Source organism: Erpetoichthys calabaricus, chromosome 3, assembly GCF_900747795.2.
Source record: "Erpetoichthys calabaricus chromosome 3, fErpCal1.3, whole genome shotgun sequence".
Taxonomy (NCBI): domain Eukaryota; kingdom Metazoa; phylum Chordata; class Cladistia; order Polypteriformes; family Polypteridae; genus Erpetoichthys; species Erpetoichthys calabaricus.
In genome coordinates, this window is record NC_041396.2 from 252,195,712 (window position 1) to 252,218,286 (window position 22,575).

Below are 22,575 nucleotides of genomic sequence, written 5' to 3' on the forward strand. Positions count from 1 at the left end.
TGCCAGTTATAAAGATTCGAAGAAACTCCCTTTCCTTCAAGAAAAAATGTTTCCAGCCATGTCAGCAAATAATAAATGTTCAAAGTAGTCATCTGCTCTTGCTGGTAAAAACAGAGGTAAGAATCTAAATATACTCGGAAGCACAAGTAATTTGCTATGTTTTCATTTTTTGCTCAATAAGGAATAACGTGAAAAAACTAGAAGTAAGGCACTTATTGACAAATGGCTCATAGGCTGAGCGCTCTCTTTTAACAGTCTAGCATCTAGAGCAAAGATTTGCATTGTGGAAGGCATCATAACTTTTTAATTTTAATATTAACTTGGCTGATGATGTTACTAATGTGATGTACGTACTGATTTACTAGAATTAATATTTTGTATTCATAAATTTTGCATTTTGATAGTTATTATATCCTAAATTTGGATACAGTTGTTACTAGTCAAAGGTGTGCAGATTTGTGTACTGTTTCACACAAAGCTTTATGATAATAAATCTCATACTTTCCATTCTGAAATGTATATACATAAAAAATATATGTATACTGTTGATATATTAAATGTTGTGTAGTATCACTGTTTGCAGGACTTACTAGGCAGGCTAGCATGCAAAATCTGTTTCAGAAGTTGCAACTCCTCTTCAGGTTCTAGATTTGGTGACCCAAAAACATCTCCCTCTGGCCACACATCCCTGTAACAAATGACAAAAGGTGCTGAGATGGCACATTCATAAGCATTTCTGACACTATTGTGTTTTGCTCAGAAGCATACATGTATAAAGTATTACAGAGCTGTGTCATCAGTATTTGTGGAGTATAGCAGAGCACAACAGAGGAAAGTCTGACAAGAACTGAGGTGAAAATTCCACCTCTTCTGATCACTAGTAATGTCCTTACTGGGAATTCTTACCTGGCAGCTCTAAGAAGGCCCAGAGCCTTACATCCCTGGCGATTCATTAAAGCATCTTGAATCCGTACCATGGCCTCTATTCTTTGCTCTTCCAGGGGAACTTCAGAGGCAGCATCAAATGGGATAACGCTATCCATTATCGACTCGATCACCTGCCATGAGTCCAAGCACAAAGAAAGTAAAATACAATTATTTAGCCACCGAGTCTATGTAACATTTTGCCTTCTTTCGCTCTCTTTCTAAACACGGAAATCCACACCTGGAATCCTGAGGTTTGCAGTTCTTGAGATACAGTTTGCCAGGTTTCCTCCAGAATCTCAGGAGATCTCTCTGTCTTTTCAGAGCCTGTTGACTGAGACTTGGGTTTTTTCTTATGCTTCACCTTCTTTTTCTGTGAAGTTGTGATAAAACATATTTGTGGAGGGGTCGATGGCTGAAAACACTCATCTGTTTGACACTTCCCAACATCAATGAGAGAGTTTGACACAGTGAAAGCATAACACAAAAATGATATTAATACAAAGTTCTGGGCACTTTGTCCATACCACTGACTAACCTGCCTCTTTGTGCTGTACACCATGAACACCCATATACACTCCCATTTACGTAATACACAGATCATATAAATCCAATGCCCGCTCCTCAATGCCATTTCCCCACAAGCTAAATGGAATACAGAGAGTGCAGTTCATAAATGCAGTAAAGTAGCCAAACCTGCACAATGAGGTTACTACGCCCTTTGCAGTAGTGTTCAAGCATTCGCACAAAGATATGAGTGGTCTCTACTAGGTCTTTAAGAAAAGAGCGTGGTTGTTTTGTTTCATCAAACTTGCGCAACAATGTGAGGAAGATCTCTCTATATTCCATAAGGTAGAAGATGTTACCTAATGAAGGAAAAATAAATGTTAAGACACTGTAAAAGGAATAAAAGCACAAATATATTAATTGAAATAATAAGATAGGTTTCATATTTTTATTAGAAGCTCCATATTATGAATTAAATGAATTGCAAATTATGATCATAGTGACCAAGACACACAAGCTATATTTAGGTGCACAATAATGTAACAAGAACTTACTTTTTATAACTCCAGCACTTTCCCGGACATTCTCATTTTTGGATTGGTCCATTTCACTAACAGTTTTCAGAAGTTCTTGATAAGCTTTTAAGGCCAAATGCATTCTGGAAAATCAAGTACAAGCCAACATCATTTAAACATTTTAATTTCATAAGTAGAGAACAATAATAAGGAAACTCAATAAAAAGATGTATCAAAGCAAAGGAACCAACAAATGCTCAAAGCAAATATCACTTCATTAAATAAGATGCTTAGGCTTCATTTGCAGCACTATTTTTTGTTTCCTTCAAAGAGACTGTGATTTCAGAAGCATATAAGCATGTTTGCTCCTTCATAATTATATGCTTTACTGTACTGAAACTTCACTCAACAGCTTTATTAAGGTAGTCATATGCATATTAAAACTTGTCATAGTCTAAAATGACTCAGAAGAAAGCAAAGCTAAGATTTTTTAAGAACATCTGAAAATGACAAAAACCTTGTCAATTTAAAACAGGCACATCTATCGCCACACTTCTTAACAACATTTGATGCCAATACAGTATCTGACAAACATGACATTACATAACATTCCTTGACTTGGTTAATTTAATTCGGGATTGTGCAAGATGGAAACCCTCCTGGCAACACTGTTCACAATGTAGGACACTACCCAGGCTACAATGCAGCTCTAGCTAGAGCACCAGTGTATTGTCGACCTTACTCATGCACAGACCCATACTCACAGAGACACAATTTGGAATAGACACAGGCAGAACACACAAACTTCATACAGTCAAAAGGCAAGCACTGCCTCTGTTAAGCTGCAGCAGCACAGAGCCACTTACAAACCATTTCCTATAAAATATTTTCTGATTATACTAACTATTTCAGAATATCATCCTAAACAGACATTTCTGGAGATTCCACATATGGACAAAATTAATCTATGTCAAAATGGCACATAAATCTTTTAGAAATAGGGCACATTAAACTTTAAAGAAAACTTAGTTAAAGATATGCATACACCTCAGTGCAAGTGCCAAAATGTGGCACTGTGATTTGTGGACTGCAAAATATTAGGTAGTGGTAAGGCATTCTAGGAAATCTGTGATGGTCCAAGGCCTGAGGCACTGTACATCAGTTTGGTCTGAAGGGAGAGGGAGGAGAAATAGGGAGTATGAGGTCTGAAGGAGAGAGTGTAAGGAAAGCAACTTGAGAGATATAAAAGGGAAAAATTAGGCATAGTGATGGAAGTTCTGAATGAAAGGAGAGTAGACATTTTCAGTGTATAGCAGACACAATGGACAGGTAAAGGTATTAGAATACTAAGTGGTTATACTCAAAGATACAACTTTTTCTGGCGGGGGAGCATTGAAAGTAATGCTGGTGTTGGTGTAATTGTGCCACAAACATAGGCAGATAAAGAGGTGGAGGCGTAGTTTTTAAGATGACTGTTGGTAAACCAATAAGGAATATAGTCTTGGTATATGCCCCAGAAGTTGGTAGAACTGAACGAGAGGAGATGTTTTGGGATGGGCTTATAAAGGTGACATCTGGGGTACCCCAGTGGGAGGTGAATGTAGCAGTTAGTGACTTAAATTGACATATTGGAGTCAGTACTGATGCTTATAAAGGAGTCAAAGTATGCTTTAGATTCAATACCATAAATGTTGAGGATAAGAGGATTCATGTGTTCTGTTGATGTGATGAAAACATGTTTAAGGAGGGAAACTAATTGGTGACATATGCATCTGCTGTATGGCGCACAACAGAATATTTTTTGGTGAGGAGAGCTGACCTTTCATGGTGAAACATGTAAAGGTGATGCCTAGAGAAGGTTGTCAATCACATCACTTGGTTATAGGAGATATTTAAGTCAGAAAAATTAAGAAAAGTAAGAACATGTATGTACAGAAACTGACGTTCCAGAATTTGGAAAAATAAAACTCTCTCAAAACCAAATAAGATTTCAGAACCATCACATGCAAGTGGCAAGTGAAGAATTTTAAGAACAGAAGAAGTCTGCAGCTGGAAACAGGACTGCTAAGACCACAGTAGGATTTTTTTTTTTTTTAGGAGCAATTGCTGCCTTCCCACCTACTGAAGTTTAGTACATGTCATAAACAAATAGAGGCAATTTACAAAACATAAAAGATTACATTTCATCCTATAAAAATAGTGAAAGTGAGAGTTTAGACTTGCCAATACCAGAAGACTAAAAAAGTAAACAAACAGTCTATAGATTGAAATTCCTTTGTTTTATAAAAAATATCAAAACATAACAAATAAGCAATGTATTGATCCAATCAAAAGATTTTTTTTTTTTTTAAATAAGTGAGTGGTACATTCAAGTGTTCCAGACCAAGGACTAATTTGCTTATGTCAAAGATTTAACAGACCATCTATGTTCCAGCAATCACTTTTTAGCATTCCACGTTACAATTATTACATTTATTTTACTTAAAGTATTAATTAGAAAAATACTTATATTTCAATCCACTGTTGCAGGATTTGCATTGCAAAGCAATGGATTTCAACCAACGATCCACAATAACCTCTTGGCCATGAAGATACTACAACAGTGTGCAGCCTGATAACAATAATGCGTCAGAAACATAAAAAAACATAACATAAAAAAATTGTATGGAATGTTGTGTGATTTCAATAAAATCAATATATAAAAAAAAATAAATTAAGATCAGTTCTGTGGCTGCATATTTTTGATCCATTCGGTTTCAAAATTAATGACTCATTTAACCTCTAACTGATCTCATTGTTTGATTACAGTAACTGGTATTTTGTTTCTTATTCTATTTTCAGAAAATTGCAGCAGGGCAATTTACATTTATAAGAAATATGGAAATACTTGTATTTTTGTCATGGTTTTACATGCCTTACTCTTTTTCTGTCATTTTCGCTTTATTTTTTGTGGAGCTTGCTCAATTTAATTGTAATCCAACAATGACAATTAACTATACATGAAGGAAACACCAGGGTGAATAACACTGAAAAGTTGCAGCTTCTAATAGCTAGCATGTTCATTACTACTGTATATAACCAGAAAAGATCCTAAAGCTTAAACCTAATAACATAAGGAACTACAATGCACACAAACAAATAAAATTATAGTGATGATTAACAGCACAAAAATCAAATATAAAAAAAGTACATTATCTTCAAGTAACAAACATAAATGCTTGCTATACTTTGCTAAAAATTAGTAAACCTAGTTTTGTAATTTATAAAGTGACCAAAACATAGACATTGTGATATATTAAGGTTAGGAATCCAACTAAAAGCAAATGTTAGCTGGGACAAAACCTGCAGCCACAGTAGGGCCTTGGATTCAGCTTAAGAACCACAGAGTTATATAGTATGATGTATTGCAGGTTTCTCTGTCATTTTAATACCTTTGTTAATTAGCAGCTGGTTAAGAAAATAAGGAGAAATTAAAGACAGAGAATAGGTATTCACATTTAGAAGATGAAAAAGTGTTGAGAATTCTAACAAATGACTTAACTAAAAAAATAAGTATAAAAATGATCCTTGATACTTGCCACAGCAGTAACATAACAATGTAAGGTTTATTAGAGTTGTGGTAAAGCAGAAAGGTTTTGAGGTTTAGTGCAGCCATCTGTGAGTAAAAATTAGGCATACAGAATTTTCTTTTGGTTCATTAATAAAGTTCTCACTTGCTCTTGCTCATTAATCCTATTGGCTCATTGTGTATGCTCTAAATGTGCCAATGCATTTTAAAGTTAATGAAACAAAAAAGTTACTGTTGGCATGAAGGTTGCATGATATGTTCCACTGTGGTTTCTATAGACCTGTTCCTCTTTGACCAAAATTCATTTAGTACCGTGGATGTCAAACAAGTGCCTAGCTGTTCCAGATAAACATTTATATAACAGACCAACATATCAAAGGCAAAAGGTCACAGAGAGAAAAGTAGTAAGCAAAGAAAAACCAAATGTTAGAAATGCAGTATGAAAACATAAAAAGCCAATAGACGGGTTTGTTTGCAAGTGAGCTGCAGAATGATGAAGGAAAGAAAACTGAATTTGTGAAGCTGATGGCAAAAGAAAGGAAGGATGTAGCAGATGTTATCTGCTTGAATAATGCTGAGCTGAATATCTTGTTTGATAGTAAAGGGTTTAAGGATACCTGAATGAAGAATATACGAATACTGAATGGCATAATGATGTTCAATGTGAGAGAACAAAAAGAATGAACTGTAAAGCTTTTGAAAGAGGATGTTTTAAAACTGTGAACAAACATGAAGATAGGGAAAAGCAGTGGGCCCTGATGCAGTGGTGTCAGAAATTCTGAAGATGGCAGAAGGCCACGGTGTTGAATTTTTGACAGACTTGTGCACCAAGATTGTGTGAGAATGAAGGATTCCTGGAAAAAATGTGCTCATTCCGGCATACAAAACACAGGATGATTCATTGGAGTGTAGGTAGCAACAAGTGATTAGACTTGTAAATGTGGGAGTGTACTAGAGAACAAAATAAAGAATCAGGTGAAAAGTAAAGAAATGCAGGTTGGGAAGGAAACAACTGATGTAATCTTCAAGCAAAGAAAAATATGCTGCACTATGCATTTGTAGATCTGGGTTTCACATGGCACCATGAGATTTGGTGAGATGTGCTTTAAAATAAATAAATTTAGATCTCAGTCAAAAGACTAGATATTTAAATAACCTGTCATGAACATCTTTCATGAAGGTATTCCTTCATAATTACCAAAGTAATTTTTGCAATTTCTCTATACCAGTATGCTGACAGTAACTGCTAGCTAATTTTTTATACTTCAAGCATAAATTTGGTAGCTTTTAAGTCAGCTATTTCTTCATAAACATGGCATGTATGCATTGTCACGCAAACCTGTGTACTAAAGTGAAGCCTTTTATAAAAATGTATATAAAAAAAAAAAAAAAAGAAAAAAGAAAAAAAAGCCTGTCCTGGAGTTTTATAATGGAACCTATGGGGCACAGGACACCTCTGGAAAATTGAAGTCTAAACATTTACTGAATATGTCCTCTTTAAGTGGCAAAAATTTCAATATAAGAAAACATGCCTTCTGTATTTCCAACGCAAGTTTGTGAAAACAATAGGGATCTAGACATAATAACTTTATTAAATATTCCTGGTACTATTTTTCTTGAGGTAAGGTTACATTTTCTATTTCCCTGTGTGATAAAAGTCAAGTCAAGTCAACTTTATTTATAAAGCACTTTATATACAACAGCCGCTGACCAAAGTGCTGAACATAGACTAAAATAAATTTTAAACAAAAACAAAATAATAACTAAGTAAATAAAATACAATAAATAAAACTAATTAAAACATAGTAAAAACAAGTAAACAGAGTTAAAACAGAGTAAAATCAATTGCTCACACAGGATCAAACGCCAAACCAAAAAGGTAAGTCTTAAGAGCAGACTTAAAAATGGGCAGTGAGGAGGCCTGTCTAATGTGGATCGGCAGTGAATTCCAGAGCCTTGGAGCCACAATGGAAAAAGCCCTATCCCCCTGAGCTTTCGCCGAGTCCTAGGCACATCCAGAAGCAGCTGACCAGCTGATCTGAGTGAGCGGGAAGGAGAGTGCATATGCAGCATCTCAGCGAGGTAGGGCGGAGCAAGCCCATTTAAGGACTTGAAAACAAATAAAAGAATCTTAAAACGAACTCTAAACTGAACAGGCAGCCAGTGCAGTGACGATAATACAGGTGTGATGTGCTCATTCTTTCGCGTGCCAGTTAAAAGGCGTACAGCAGCATTTTGCACCAGCTGCAGCCGAGACAGGGAGGACTGGCTAACACCAACATACAACAAATTACAATAGTCCAATCGGGTTGTAATGAAGGCGTGGATTACTGTTGTAAATTGATCTTTGGAAAGAATGTTTTTTATCTTCGCCAAACGTCTTAGCTGAAAAAAAACAAGATTTCACCACCGTACTGATCTGACCATCCAGTCTAAAATCGTCATCTATCCTAAAACCCAAATTTGTAATAACAGGCATACCATATTGTGCAAGGGGACCCAAATCCACAGGAGAAGAAGTAGAAATAGACCCACTGGTGCCCCCAGGACCAAAAACTATAACCTCTGTCTTATTGTCATTAAAATTTAAAAAGTTCACTGCCATCCATGCTTTCACCTCTTCTAGGCACATAACCAAAGTTTGTATGGAGTAAGCATCCTTGCGTTTGAAGGGTACATAAACCTGAGTATCATCTGCATAACAATGGAAAGCAATTTTATGCTTTCTAAGAATAGAGCCAAGAGGCAGTAGATACAAAGGAAATAGCAGAGGACCAAGTATGGAGCCTTGCGGAACCCCACATGATAGTGAAGCAGAGGAAGATCTAAATTCATCTAGCCTCACTGAAAAAGTTCTTTGAGTCAAGTATGATTTAAACCATGCCAAGGCAGTACCACGAATGCCCACACAGTGCTCCAGACGAGATAATAAAATACTATGACCTATGGTATCAAAAGCAGCTGTTAAATCGAGCAGAACTAAAATCACATAATCCCCTGAGTCTGTTGCCAAAAGGATGTCATTAAAAACCTTCAGTAATGCGGTTTCAGTACTGTAAAGCGGCTTAAAACCAGATTGAAACACTTCGAGTACATCACTTTTATCTAAAAAGGCTTTCAATTGAATATACACACTTCTCTCCAAAATTTTGGAGAGAAATGGAAGCTTGGAAATCGGTCTAAAATTGGATAGCACAGTGGGATCTAGGCTTGGTTTTTTGATTAATGGTTGCACTATGGCATGTTTAAACAAATTAGGAACTGGACTTCCTGGGAAGATTCCTCGCATAAATATGGAAATAAATCAAAATAATAATCAAGAAAGGAGCACAGTTTCTGTAATTTTGTCTTTTGAGACAAAACCACACCCCTGGGAGTAAAAGGTTCTTGCGAATGAACACAAGAACTAATAGTGTGCTTAGTTGGTCTTCTTTTAAAATGGCTGAATCTCATAATATTGATTTTTTTGCTCAAAAATTACATATATAAGCTATTTTACAATGTGGGTGTAATCTCAAGACAGACTAATGCTAAACAACTTTATTAGCTTTGTTTTCCAAGTGTCATGTGCCCCATAACATCCACTATAAAACACAAGGACTGGCTATGTAAACCTTACAGAAAACGCCTTACTTTAGAAAACAGTTCTAAATGGCATATGTATATATACCATGTTTGAAAAGAAATAACTTTCTAAAATACATAACTTATCCTTTAATGTTATTTCTCTGGGTTTCAAGAAACATCAATATGTTTTAATACAGAATAAATAACTGAATTAGCTGTAATCTTATACTGTAAATTTACCATATTTGATCGATATAATTTCCTGGTGACTATTACCTCTTTATTGTTTCAAAAAGTTTGTTGTATACGTAATTCAGTGTTAAACATTTGCAATGGTGAAGTATTCAAGAGAGTGATGTGAGGAAGAAAGAGGATCTGTATACATTTAAGGTATTTTTTAAAAATTACTTTGAACTTTCAACTTGTGCAAGGGGAAATTTTATGCTATGAGGACTAGTGAAATTTAGTCTGCATGTAAATGTGTTCACTATAAGGTCAATGGAATCATTAAGTTCCTTCCTTGAATCCAATGAAAATGCAGAGTTACATGTGATCTTAAAGTTACAGTTAATCTTGCTAGTCAGAAAAAAAATTTAATCTAATTGCAGTTATGTTAAATTGTGTATGCTAACTAGGATCAGGTGCCATCATATAGCTGTGTTCCTTGGAAAAGGGAGCTGGTGTTTTGTTTTCATTTGCACATACTCTAGCTCATTAGCACTAAGATGAGCAGTTGCCCTTTCAAAAGTTAATTAACATGTCCGTAAGGTACACCAAAGTTGTTCCAGCTTAAAAGGCTTGGCATAGCATCAGTTTTAAAGCGGCACATAGAGACTCTATGTAGTCATTAAATATGAAGCAGTAGCTATAAATATATGCTGTCATGACACATAACATATTTTGGTCCTTCATCTCCTTTGATAGCTTGGATCCATTTTCTTATGCATTTCAACTGTATTAAAACTGTAGATACGGAAGTTATGGCTTACAATCTGAACAAAGAGGAAAATTACAGAAGCTCCACATTTGAAATTCAAATATTGTTTTGGATATCTAAAAGAGCATTTATCCCTGAAGAAAAATTCAGAAATGTGAAAACCACCTTATTTATCAAATTCTGTCACAGCAAAACAATGCTAATTAACCTACCTGCGTGCCCAAGATAGAGCCTCTTTACGATCTGTCAACATCATCTCATAGTAGTTTGTGAGATTTTGCTCAATGAAGTGAAAAGTTCGAATGGACACAGTTTCGGACACCAACTCTGGCTTGAAGTGGTGGCATCGGTTAAATTCCATGAAGAAGGATACTGCCCACAGGTAGTAAGTTTCATCATGTTGTTCAGCCCGCTCCCGAATCAGATTGTCCTAAAAAGGTTGCAATCAATTGAGCATTTGATAAAAGGCATTTACATTTGGCCCCACCAGGGACTACTGAGCAACTTATCCTTTTCAAGCAACTTAAACAACTTAGCTGAAGTATATGCCATCAAGAGACTAGCACTGCATTCTGGGAGCCAGGCATGGCCTTTTAGTGTTGTTATACTAAATTATATTTGATATAAAGTAACCCACCTTGACTTGATACATAAGACGATTGTAGCAGTTCTCCAGGAAGTCTATGCAAAACTCCTTTAGAAAGATGCGCACATTAAGAGCTGATCGTCGTTTCATTTCAGCATCTCTGGCCATCTGTTGCCTTTTTGGGACTTTGCGAATTTCCTTACCAGTGTCATGGCTGTAATTTTTGAACTATAACAGGTACAGAGACCATACATCAAGCATTAATGACAAAGAGAAGCAGCAACTTTCTTCTGTACTGAGCACTACTAAAGATTTGCAGTAAACTATCACTTTCCTTACATAACAACAACATCATTTACTTATGTAGCACATTTTCATACAAATGATGTAGATCAAAGTGCTTTACATGATGAAGAAAGAGAAAAAAGACAAAAATAAGAAAATAAAAATGCATGTAGGGAATATTATAACACTGACACTGGCTCTGTGCCGCTCACTTTTAAAATTGCTTCTGTAACCCCAATGTTAAAAAAGTCTGGCCTTGATGCTGATAATCTTAACAATTTCCGGCCTATTTCCCACTTACCTTTCCTGTCAAAAGTTCTTGAGCGTGTTGTAGCTTCCCAACTCACCAATTACCTAACCTCTAATAATTTGATGGAACCCTTTCAGTCTGGTTTCAGGGCGCGGCACAGCTGTGAAACTGCTCTGCTGCAGGTAACCAATGATTTGCTTATGGCAGCAGACTCTGGACAAACCAGCATATTAATTCTGTTAGACCTCAGTGCAGCATTTGACACTGTCAGACATGATATCCTACTGCCCAGAATGGAGAACATGCTGGGTATCTCTGGCACTGCCCTCCAGTGGTTCAAGTTCTATCTGACTGATAGGCAAGAGTTTGTTAGTCTTGGCAAAAGCAGATCCAGCTCAGCGCCAGTCACACAAGGAGTCCCTCAAGGCTCTGTCCTCGGTCCTCTGCTTTTCTGTATTTACATGCTTCCCCTTGGCCATATTATCCGTAGCTATGGACTGGGTTATCATTTTTATGCAGATGATACTCAACTCTATTTAAATTTTAGAAGTGGAACTTCATCAGAGCTTTCTCAGCTCACAACCTGCCTTAGTGAAATTAAAACCTGTATGGAGCAGAACTCTTTAAAATTAAATTGCAATAAAACTGAACTCCTGCAAATTGGGACTAAAATGCAACTTAATAAAATGAGCTCCTTCCCAGTCCATCTTGGCGGTGATCTCATCAGACCTGCCTCTACTGTAAAAAATCTTGGTGTCATTTTTGATTCCTCCCTCTCTTATTCCGCCCACATAAATCACATTAAGAAACTTTCTTACTTTCACCTCCATAACATATCCTATGTTCGCTCCTTCCTCTCCTTTTCTAACACTGAGAAACTTGTCCATGCTTTTATCACATCCCGCATCGATTATTGTAATTCCCTACTGGCAGGTGCCCCTTCTAATCTTATATCACAGCTCCAGCTTATTCAAAACTCAGCTGCAAGAGTCCTTACTCGAACCAGCAGCAGCGAGCACATCACACCCATCCTGCTCCGTCTCCACTGGCTCCCTGTGTCTTAAAGAATCGAATATAAAATCCTACTAATAACTTACAAAGCCTTAAATAACCTCGCGCCAAACTACATCAGTGACCTTCTCCATCACTATATGCCTGCCCGCCCACTAAGGTCCTCTGATTCTGGCAATCTTGTTGTGCCCCTCACTAATCTACACACCATGGGTGACAGGGACTTCAGCTGTATTGCGCCCAGACTCTGGAATGACCTACCAAAATTAAACAGGTCAGCTGACTCCATGAATTCTTTTAAAAACAACTCAAGACTCATCTGTTCAGGAAGGCTTTTAGCTCTACGTGACTTTATTACCCTTCTCTCAGTTTACTTCTCTGTCAAGATGCTAATGTGACCTGTGTGTGTGTGTGTGTGTACTAGACCATCAATTATGTTGTCTGTTTCTTTTTTTTCAGAATTCACTGTCTTAATCTTCTTTATTTATTTATCTGGTTCAAGTGCCTTGAGCATGGGAAAGGCGCTATATAAATAAAATGTATTATTATATAAATCGTGTGGCATAATTGTTGCTGAACACTGTTTAAGCAGGTTCAAAGCACTTTAAATTTGACTTCTGTTTATCTCAATTCTCAGCTGTGTACTCAGAGAGAATGCTATGCAAACCCATCAAGTAATTGTTTGATCTTTTTTACTACCTTCTTGCAAGTACAGTGTATTATATAGTTTAACATTCTATAAATTCTATCCTGCCTTATTTCTCTATACTCATTAAAAGAAAAACAAAACAAAAAAAACTCACATTATGCAGTCCTTTGTGGAAGATGATGTCTTTGTCCCCAATAGACTTTAGACCCTGAACAACATAGGAGCCACCAAACCGAGAATGCCTAAATGCAAAAAGTAAAGTTTAAGTTAAATATAGGGAAAAAAAGAATATAAAAGGATCTCAGAACAGAAGCATAGTTTTTTCAAACCAAAAAGAGCCAGACGAAATGGTTGAAACTTCCAAAAGGAAACACACCATGCATGGTAAATCAAGTAAAGATGAAGGGCCAGACCCAAAACATGCTGAAGCGGTTATCTTTCTCTCTCTCTCTCTCTCTCTCTCTCTACTGGCCTACAAAAGTCTAGGTTGTACCCAGGAGAATTTGGAAACTGTGATTGAGGATAGGATGGCTTCAGTTGTTATTGCACCTTCTCCAGCAAAAATTAATCCAGATTAAGCTAGTGAGTGAATAGTACAAACAAAGTTATCTAAAGAAAATGATTAAATGTTTATGATTTTCTTTCACATGCCTTCAGGTACCAGTATTTTATGTAACCACTATGAAGAAAATAGAGAGAATGTGCAACTGTAAGCCTGCTGACCCATTTATGAAGGACTACTATCAGAGTATTAACTATCTATGGTTTACATGAACTATCAAAAAATAAAAATGAAATAAAAATTACCGTGTTCCTCTTTGCAGTATACGATTTCTCTTCTCTGATATCTCCTTCTGTCTCAGGATTTCCAGATCTTGAGTATCCTTTTCCTTTTCCTTAACTGAACGTGCCTGCCCAGCACTAGAAAGCTGCTCTGGAATCTGAAATAAAAACAAAATGAAATAAGATGAGTTTCAAAAAAAATTCAAATGCCCCTGACAAAAGTACATAGCCAAGAAGTGGCACTTCCCCATTTACCTGATCCCTGAACATCAATGAGATGATCTCCAGTACATGCATACTCCACTGTTGCTCACTTGGGCAGCTTCCCAGAAACTTAATGAGGTCATCCATTCCACTAATATGAACAGCCCACAACAGCTTGTCATGAACACTGGCATCATCATCTACACTCTAGTTGGGAGAGATATGATATATGTTTGGCAAACAGATCTTTAATTGTAGACACATAACATGAGAAAATCGTAATATTTGCTTTTCTGTCATTTAAATTTACCTAGCCTGAGGTAGTAACTCCATTTACATACCCATTTTATCGTCTCATTCACAATCACCAGCAAATCAAAGACGTTCACAAACCAACTTCCAATTGATAAACCATCATAATTTCCTCCATTCTTGGAAATTACTAAACATTTTTTAAGTGTGACGTATACATATAGTATGCTGCTTATAGCCTCTTACCTGGAAATGGTAGCAACTGGCATTCTTGTTATATACAGTATATATACACCTGTTAAAGTCATGCTGAAATGGTTTATGGAAGTAAAGGTAAATGTAGTGCAATATTATTAACATTGTTTCAGAGCACACAATCGCAGGTAAGCAAAAAAAAAAAAAAATGATAGCAATTCTCTCTAAATACTGGACCAGAAAACTAGAATAACCAATAATGTAAGAAAAGTATGCAGCAACTACAGCTATTTGAAGATTATACTATAGCACCATTTTGTTGATGGTGGTGCCATGAATTACTATATATATATATATATATATATATATATATATATATACACATATATATATACATATATACACACACACACACACAGTATAACCCTCGGTGAAGGCACAATGTTAATAATCTTGCAAGCATTTTTACAACTTGTCTTGAAATATTGTTGCAGCCTGAAATGGGACTCTCATCTATGTTTAGCGCACTATTAGCAACAAATAATGATTTTCAATGCCAGAAACAAACCTCAGTGTTGAAGATGCAGATCAGCAATTTTTAACCACAGCAGACAGATTTACTATCAACCAGCATCAATAAAATCTTTCAGTTCAGTATTTTCATACAGCATTGCCATGAAATTCAATCCATGATAAGTTGAAATACCTGCATTACACAGTGCTAAAAAAAAGTATTTGCCTGTCTGCCTTTTTTATTGTGTGTAAGAAGATTTTCCACTAATGTCTAATTTCAGATAAAATGAATTTGGAGTAGGCAAAAATGCAGACTTGTGTTGCTCATTTCAATGATTTTACTAAAAGAACTTACACAATTTCAAATAGTTTATGTGAGAAAATAGCATTTAATAAATGGTTATATACTACACCTTTATGAACTTACTTTATTGCCCGGCAATATAGTTGATAGGAATTTCCTTTGGTGTTACATCCATAGGTGACAAACTTAAATACAATTAACAGCACAATATGCATTGTATGACACTCTAACATTATATACTATGCAGTACAGTGACTGGGAATATTAATATATTACACAAAACATAATATGGAAAACAATATGACAATGTTTAACTATACCCATGCCAAGTATTAAATAGAGTAGTCTTCATAAAGTAAGCATAATTTAAGTTGAATATTAGTGATCTGAGAGTCAGTGATGAATCACAGACTGCATTTAAGCAGAGTACTTGTAACATCAATAGGAAAGGAAGTATTTGTGTCTACTAGTTCTTGCTTTCAATGCATGGTAACATTTCTGTGATAGATAGTAACTAAAAGAGATGGTTGCCTGGGAGATGGTCGTTGATTATATTTCCTGAACGATTACGTATTCAGGTCCTCAATAGAGGGCAGACTCAGGCTTACAATGTTTTTTGCATTTTGAATGACATGCTGCAGTTTACACTTTGAGCAAGAACTACATTGCCATACCAAACAGTTACTGAGAAAGTGAGTATACTTTAAATGACAGGTCTATAAAACCGAACCAGCAATGATTGGCGCAGGATACATTTTTCAGTTGTCCAGAGAAATGTAACCAGCCATTTATAGTAGTTACTGGTCTCTCACACAAATGTGAGCATTTTGGGTTACTCCTCCTTGCTGACTTACTTCAATTCATTGTCATTTTGGTGTTTTTGAGTGGGAATGGCCTTTTTCATGTCTTGCCACTATTATCTTAGTGGGTTCTCAGAAGGCCTGATGTTCTTTTTTATAAAAACTTGACAAAGACCTTAATTAATGGTTCTTTCAATAAATAATAATAACAATAACAAAAGATTTTTAAGTTGGAGTGAAACATTTTAGAACAACAGAGTAAAAGGTGTATGATTCAACGCTGCTGACTACCTTAGCTGTGAGGGCTGCACATTTGATTGACAGAGATGTTTGGTATTAATGGGAGTCATTTCAGTGCAAATGGTTCGTAATGTGAATTGCATGTTTTCATGTAGCTGTAAATCAATATTTTGAGCTACTCAGCCCCAGAGTATTCTGCCACTGAGTAGCACATGTACAAACCATCTTGATAAGAAGACTATGCTTTATCTTGATTTTAGCTGCATAATTTTCGAAAGAAAGTGAATTATTAAATATTGCTAAAAGGTAAATAGGACAGGAATACTGTATACAGTAATCCCTCCTCCATCGCGGGGGTTGCGTTCCAGAGCCACCCGCGAAATAAGAAAATCCGCGAAGTAGAAACCATATGTTTATATGGTTATTTTGATATTGTCATGCTTGGGTCACAGATTTGCGCAGAAACACAGGAGGTTGTAGAGAGACAGGAACGTTATTCAAACACTGCAAACAAACATTTGTCTCTTTTTCAAAAGTTTAAACTGTGCTCCATGACAAGACAGAGATGACAGTTCTGTCTCACAATTAAAAGAATGCAAACATATCTTCCTTTTCAAAGGAGTGCACGTCAGGAGAGAGAGAGAGAACAAAGCAAGCAGTCAAAAAAAAAAATCAATAGGGCTGTTTGGCTTTTAAGTATGCGAAGCACCGCCGGTACAAAGCTGTTGAAGGCGGCAGCTCACACCCCCTCCGTCAGGAGCAGGGAGAGAGAGAGAGAGAGCCAGAGAAAAACAAAGTCAAAAATCAATACGTGCCCTTTGAGCTTTTAAGTATGCGAAGCACCGTGCAGCATGTCCTTCAGGAAGCAGCTGCACACAGAAGGTAGCAACGTCCCCATCGTCTAGGTGTGCGAACAGCCCCCCTGCTCACACCCCCCTACGTCAGCGCAAGAGAGAGAGAGAGAGAGAGAGAGAGAGAGAGAGAGAGAGAGAGAGAAAGTAAGTTGGGTAGCTTCTCAGCCATCTGCCAATAGCATCCCTTGTATGAAATCAACTGGGCAAACCAACTGAGGAAGCATGTACCAGAAATTAAAAGACCCATTGTCCGCAGAAACCCGCAAAGCAGCGAAAAATCCGCGATATATATTTAAATATGCTTACATATAAAATCCGCGATGGAGTGAAGCCGTGAAAGGCGAAGCGCGATATAGCGAGGGATCACTGTAATCCTTGCAATTATGGTCTCTGTCTAAAACAAAGTCAGGTACTTAAATTTATGCTACAACATATTTTGTGGCTAAAAAGTCCACCCCTACAACTCACTGTTTGATCCAGGGCAGGTGGCTAAACCCACCTGAGCTCCAATTATAAACAAAATTTACATGTGAACAAATTATATGTATTTTGGTCTTGTACAGTAAGTCACCTCATTCCTATATTTAATCATAATATTAAGCTTCCACTGTCAATGACCTTTTCAGACCTTTTACCTGTTCTTCCTTGGGGTCTGCAGGAACGTGAAGGACATTCCTCACCAGTAGAAGGATGCGCTCAATCAGTAAGGTGTCTTCTTCTTGCCGCTGCTCCCAGTCCTAACAGCAAAGATAAACTGGTTATAAATGAAAGTATTCCAATTATACACTACACTAATTAAAGCCATCTTTCAGCTGACTTCAGGGTCAAAAGTCTAACCTTTGAATAAGAAAGAAAGAAAAGCCTTGGCTAGGCAAGACATTTTCAGCAAGGAGTAAAATTATTACTGGAGTAAGATATACTTAAAGCATAATGTTTGAGATAGTCTGGACCACTCCTCCAGTTTGCATATCATCAAAACTAATCCAAAAAGAATATCATATTCTTTAAACATCTGGATAATAATGCTGCTATGCTGGGATCCTGATACATCTTAGTATTTGAGAAATATTGTACCACCTAGGGAGACAACCAAACTGCTCAACTTTAAACTTACTGCTATGCTCTATGGCTTTTGGATCTACTAAACTGACAGACCATAGAACGAAGATTATCAGCATGACATCCTCCACAATGACCTACAGCACAGACACTCCATGGGCTACACTGCTGAGCCCCTTTCTGTACTGCTTGTATCCTGAAAACTGTGACTAAACATAGCTCCCACTCCATCTTTAAACTAGCTGGCGATATGACTATCATAGGCCTGATCATCAAAGCAGATAGTGTATATCAGGGGTGCCCACACTTTTTCGGCTTACAAGCTACTTTTAAAATGACCAGGTCGAAATGATCTACCTACCTTAAAAATGCGATCTATCTATCTATCTATCTATCTATCTCTATCTCTATATACCTGGAGGTGGGGCTCGATGGCGAGCGCCTGGTGGCCGGGCTTGCACCCATGGGGCTCGGCCGGGCACATCCCAAAGAGGCAACGTGGGTTCCCCTTCCCATGGGCTCACCACCTATGGGAGGTGCCAAGGAGGTCGGGTGCAGTGTGAGTTGGGTGTTGGCCGAAGGCGGGGACCTTGGCGGTCCGATCCTCGGCTACAGAAGCTGGCTCTTGGGACGTGGAATGTCACCTCTCTGAAGGGGAAGGAGCCTGAGCTTGTGCGCGAGGTTGAGAAGTTCCGGCTAGATATAGTCGGGCTCACCTCGACGCACAGCTTGGACTCTGGAACCAATCTCCTTGAGAGGGGCTGGACTCTCTACCACTATGGAGTTGCCCGTGGTGAGAGGCGCTGAGCTGGTGTGGGCATACTTATTGCCCCCCGACTTGGAGCCTGTATATAGGGGTTTACCCCGGTGGACGAGAGGGTAGCCTCCCTCCGCCTTCGGGTGGGGGGACGGGTCCTAACTGTTGTTTGTGCGTATGCACCGAACAGCAGTTCGGAGTACCCACCCTTTTTGGAGTCCCTGGAGGCGGTGCTAGAGGGCATAGCTTCTGGGGACTCCCTCGTACTGCTGGGAGACTTCAATGCTCACGTGGACAATGACAGTGAGACCTGGAAGGGCGTGATTGGGAGGAATGGCCCCCTCGATCTGAACCTGAGTGGTGTTTTGTTATTGGACTTCTGTGCTCGCCACGGATTGTCCATAACAAACACCATGTTCAAGCATAGGGGTGTTCATATGTGCACTTGGCACCAGGACACCCTAGGCCTCAGTTCGATGATCGACTTTGTGGTCGTGTCATCGGACCTGCGGCCACATGTCTTGGACACTCGGGTGAAGAGTGGCTCTGATGGTGGGGGAGGATGCCGGTCAGGCCTGGTAGGCCCAAACGTGTTGTGAGGGTCTGCTGGGAACATCTGGCAGAGCCCCCTGTCAGAAGTAGCTTCAACTCCCACCTCCGGCAGAACTTCGACCATGTCCCGAGGGAGGTGGGGGACATTGAGTCCGAATGGGCCATGTTCCGTGCCTCTATTGTTGAGGCGGCTGACCGGAGCTGTGGCCGTAAGGTAGTCGGTGCCTGTCGTGGCGGCAATCCCTGAACCCGTTGGTGGACACCGGCGGTGAGGGATGCCGTCAAGCTGAAGAAGGAGTCCTACCGGTCCCTTTTGTCCTGTGGGACTCTGGAGGCAGCTGATAGGTACCGGCAGGCCAAGCGGAATGCGGCTTCGGTGGTTGCTGAGGCAAAAACTCGGGCATGGGTGGAGTTTGGGAAGGCCATGGAAAACGACTTTCGGACGGCTTCAAGGAGATTCTGGTCCACCGTCCGGCGTCTCAGGAGGGGGAAGCAGTGCAGTGTCAACACTGTGTATGGTGGGGATGGTGCGCTGCTGACCTCGACTCGGGACGTTGTGGGTCGGTGGGGGGAGTACTTCGAAGACCTCCTCAATCCCACTAACATGCCTTCCAATGAGGAAGCAGAGCCTGGGGACTAGGAGGTGGGCTCCCCCATCTCTGGGACTGAGGTCACCGAGGTGGTCAAAAAACTCCTTGGTGGCAGGGCCCCGGGGGTGGATGAGATACGCCCGGAGTTCCTCAAGGCTCTGGATGTTGTAGGGCTGTCTTGGTTGACACGTCTCTGCAACATCGCATGGACATCAGGGACAGTGCCTCTGGATTGGCAGACCGGGGTGGTGGTCCCACTCTTTAAGAAGGGGGACCGGATGGTGTGTTCCAACTACAGAGAAATCACACTCCTCAGCCTCCCTGGAAAAGTCTATTCGGGGGTTCTGGAGAGGAGGGTCCGTCGGATAGTCGAACCTCGGATTCAGGAGGAACAGTGTGGTTTTCGTCCTGGTCGTGGAACAGTGGACCAGCTCTACACCCTTAGCAGGGTCCTGGAGGGTGCATGAGAGTTCGCCCAACCAGTCTACATGTGTTTTGTGGACTTGGAAAAGGCGTTCGACCATGTCCCTCGGGGAATCCTGTGGGGGGTACTCCGAGAGTATGGGGTACCGGACCCCCTGATAAGAGCTGTTCGGTCCCTGTACGATCGGTGTCAAGAGCTTGGTCCGCATTGCTGGCAGTAAGTCGAACCCGTTTCCAGTGAGAGTTGGACTCTGCCAGGGCTGCCCTTTGTCACAGATTCTGTTCAGAACTTTTATGGACAGAATTTCTAGGCGCAGCCAGGGTGTTGAGGGGGTCCGGTTTGGTGGACTCAGGATTGGGTCACTGCTTTTTGCAGATGATGTTGTCCTGTTTGCTTCATCAGGCCGTGATCTTCAGCTCTCTCTGGATCGGTTTGCAGCTGACTGTGAAGCGGCTGGGATGGGAATCAGCACCTCCAAATCCGAGACCATGGTCCTCAGCTGGAAAAGGGTGGAGTGCCCTCTCAGGGTTGGGAGCGAGATCCTGTCCCAAGTGGAGGAGTTCAAGTATCTCGGGGTCTTGTTCACGAGTGAGGGAAGAATGGAGCGCGAGATCGACAGGCGGATCGGTGTGGCGTCCGCAGTGATGCGGGCTCTGCATCGGTCTGTCGTGGTGAAAAAGGAGCTGAGCCGTAAGGCAAAGCCCTCAATTTACCAGTCGATCTATGTTCCTACCCTCACCTATGGTCATGAGCTATGGGTAGTGACCGAAAGAACGAGATCGCGAATACAAGCGGCTGAAATGAGTTTTCTCCACAGGGTGTCTGGGCTCTCCCTTAAAGATAGGGTGAGAAGCTCAGTCATCCGGGAGGGGCTCAGAGTAGGAGTCAGATGAGGTGGCTCGGGCATCTGATCAGGATGCCTCCTGGACGCCTCCCTGGTGAGGTGTTCCGGTCACGTCCAACTGGGAGGAGGCCCCGGGGAAGACCAGGACACGCTGGAGGGACTATGTCTCCCGGCTGGCCTGGGAACGCCTCGGGATTCTCCCGGAAGAGCTAGAAGTGGCCGGGGAGAGGGAAGTCTGGGCACCTCTGCTCAAGCTGCTGCCCCTGCGACCCGACCTCGGATAAGTGGAAGAGGATGGATGGATGGATGGATATCTATATGCAATGATACCTTGAGATACGAGTTTAATTCGTTTCGTGACCGAGCTTGTAAGTCAAAATGCTCGTATCTCAAATCAATTTTCCCCATTGAAATTAATTGAAATGAGATTAATTCGTGCCAGCCCCCAAAAAACCACCCCAATTTTTTGTTAAATATTTTCAACATAAGAAAAATGTATTTATAATGAACAAATATTGTATACAAACAAAATAAACCCTAATACATAATCTAAAGAAATAAACAGATGTTGGCAAAGCCGATTAGCGTATTGTAATGTTTTTTCCTTTCACTTCACTTTTGCTTATCTTAATTTTCTTCTTCACTAGTTTTCTTCTTTTTTGCCACGCTTTCATCACTTTCATTCTCAAGGTGATTTGTTTAGTTCTCCCCTTTAGAATGTTTCTGAAATGAGTTAGGCAAGTGTCATTAAATAGCGCCGCTGCACGATCAGTTACAACTGGTGTTTGTTTTCAATAAAGGCAAGTGTTAAACATTTGTCATTAAATAGCTCCGCTGTACGATCAGTTGTAACTTTTTCAGGGTGTTTCTTTTCTTTAAAGTTCGAAACTTTTTCCCACATTGCAAACACTTCCTTTATCTCACTTTAAGAGATAACCTCCTCCACCATACCGATCTCCTGCAGAACCTCCGTATGTTGCCGCGTCTGTAGTTCCGTCAACTCCTCCATCGTCAGTTCCTCGGAATGCTCTTTGATGGCTCGTAACTCAAGGCAAAAAAAATCGACCTAGTGACAGCTCATATCTCAAAAAACTCATACCTTGGGACACTTGTATCCCAAGGTACCACTGTGTGTGTGTGTGTGTATATATATATATATATATATATATATATATATATATATATATATATATATATATATATATATAGATAGATAGATAGATAGATATATATACACCGAGTATACTTTATACATAAAATATATGTTGTCGTACCTTGCATAACTGAATAACCTTTATGGCACAATAACAATTCAATACATTTATGGTAACTACAGTGTTTGGATTTAATGATGTTAATGTGTAAAAAGTCTGACTCGCATAAATAAGTAGAGCCAAATAATGCA

The 22,575-nt window shown here is 39.4% G+C and overlaps 1 protein-coding gene across 5 annotated transcripts in view; it reads right to left on the reverse strand.

Moving 5' to 3' along the window:
* Positions 1–22,575, reverse strand: part of timeless (timeless circadian clock) — a 54,283-nt gene that overhangs the window by 10,715 nt on the left and 20,993 nt on the right. For all 5 annotated transcript variants that reach the window (XM_051925204.1, XM_051925205.1, XM_051925202.1 and 2 more), the window contains exons 6-16: positions 17,580–17,681; positions 13,838–13,993; positions 13,607–13,740; positions 12,954–13,041; positions 10,656–10,832; positions 10,231–10,448; positions 1,986–2,089; positions 1,621–1,790; positions 1,166–1,297; positions 907–1,058; positions 591–688 (exon numbers count right to left, since the gene is read on the reverse strand). In XM_051925204.1, coding sequence (XP_051781164.1) covers positions 591–688; positions 907–1,058; positions 1,166–1,297; positions 1,621–1,790; positions 1,986–2,089; positions 10,231–10,448; positions 10,656–10,832; positions 12,954–13,041; positions 13,607–13,740; positions 13,838–13,993; positions 17,580–17,681 — 1,531 coding nt within the window. The remainder of the gene's footprint in view (positions 1–590; positions 689–906; positions 1,059–1,165; positions 1,298–1,620; positions 1,791–1,985; positions 2,090–10,230; positions 10,449–10,655; positions 10,833–12,953; positions 13,042–13,606; positions 13,741–13,837; positions 13,994–17,579; positions 17,682–22,575) is intronic.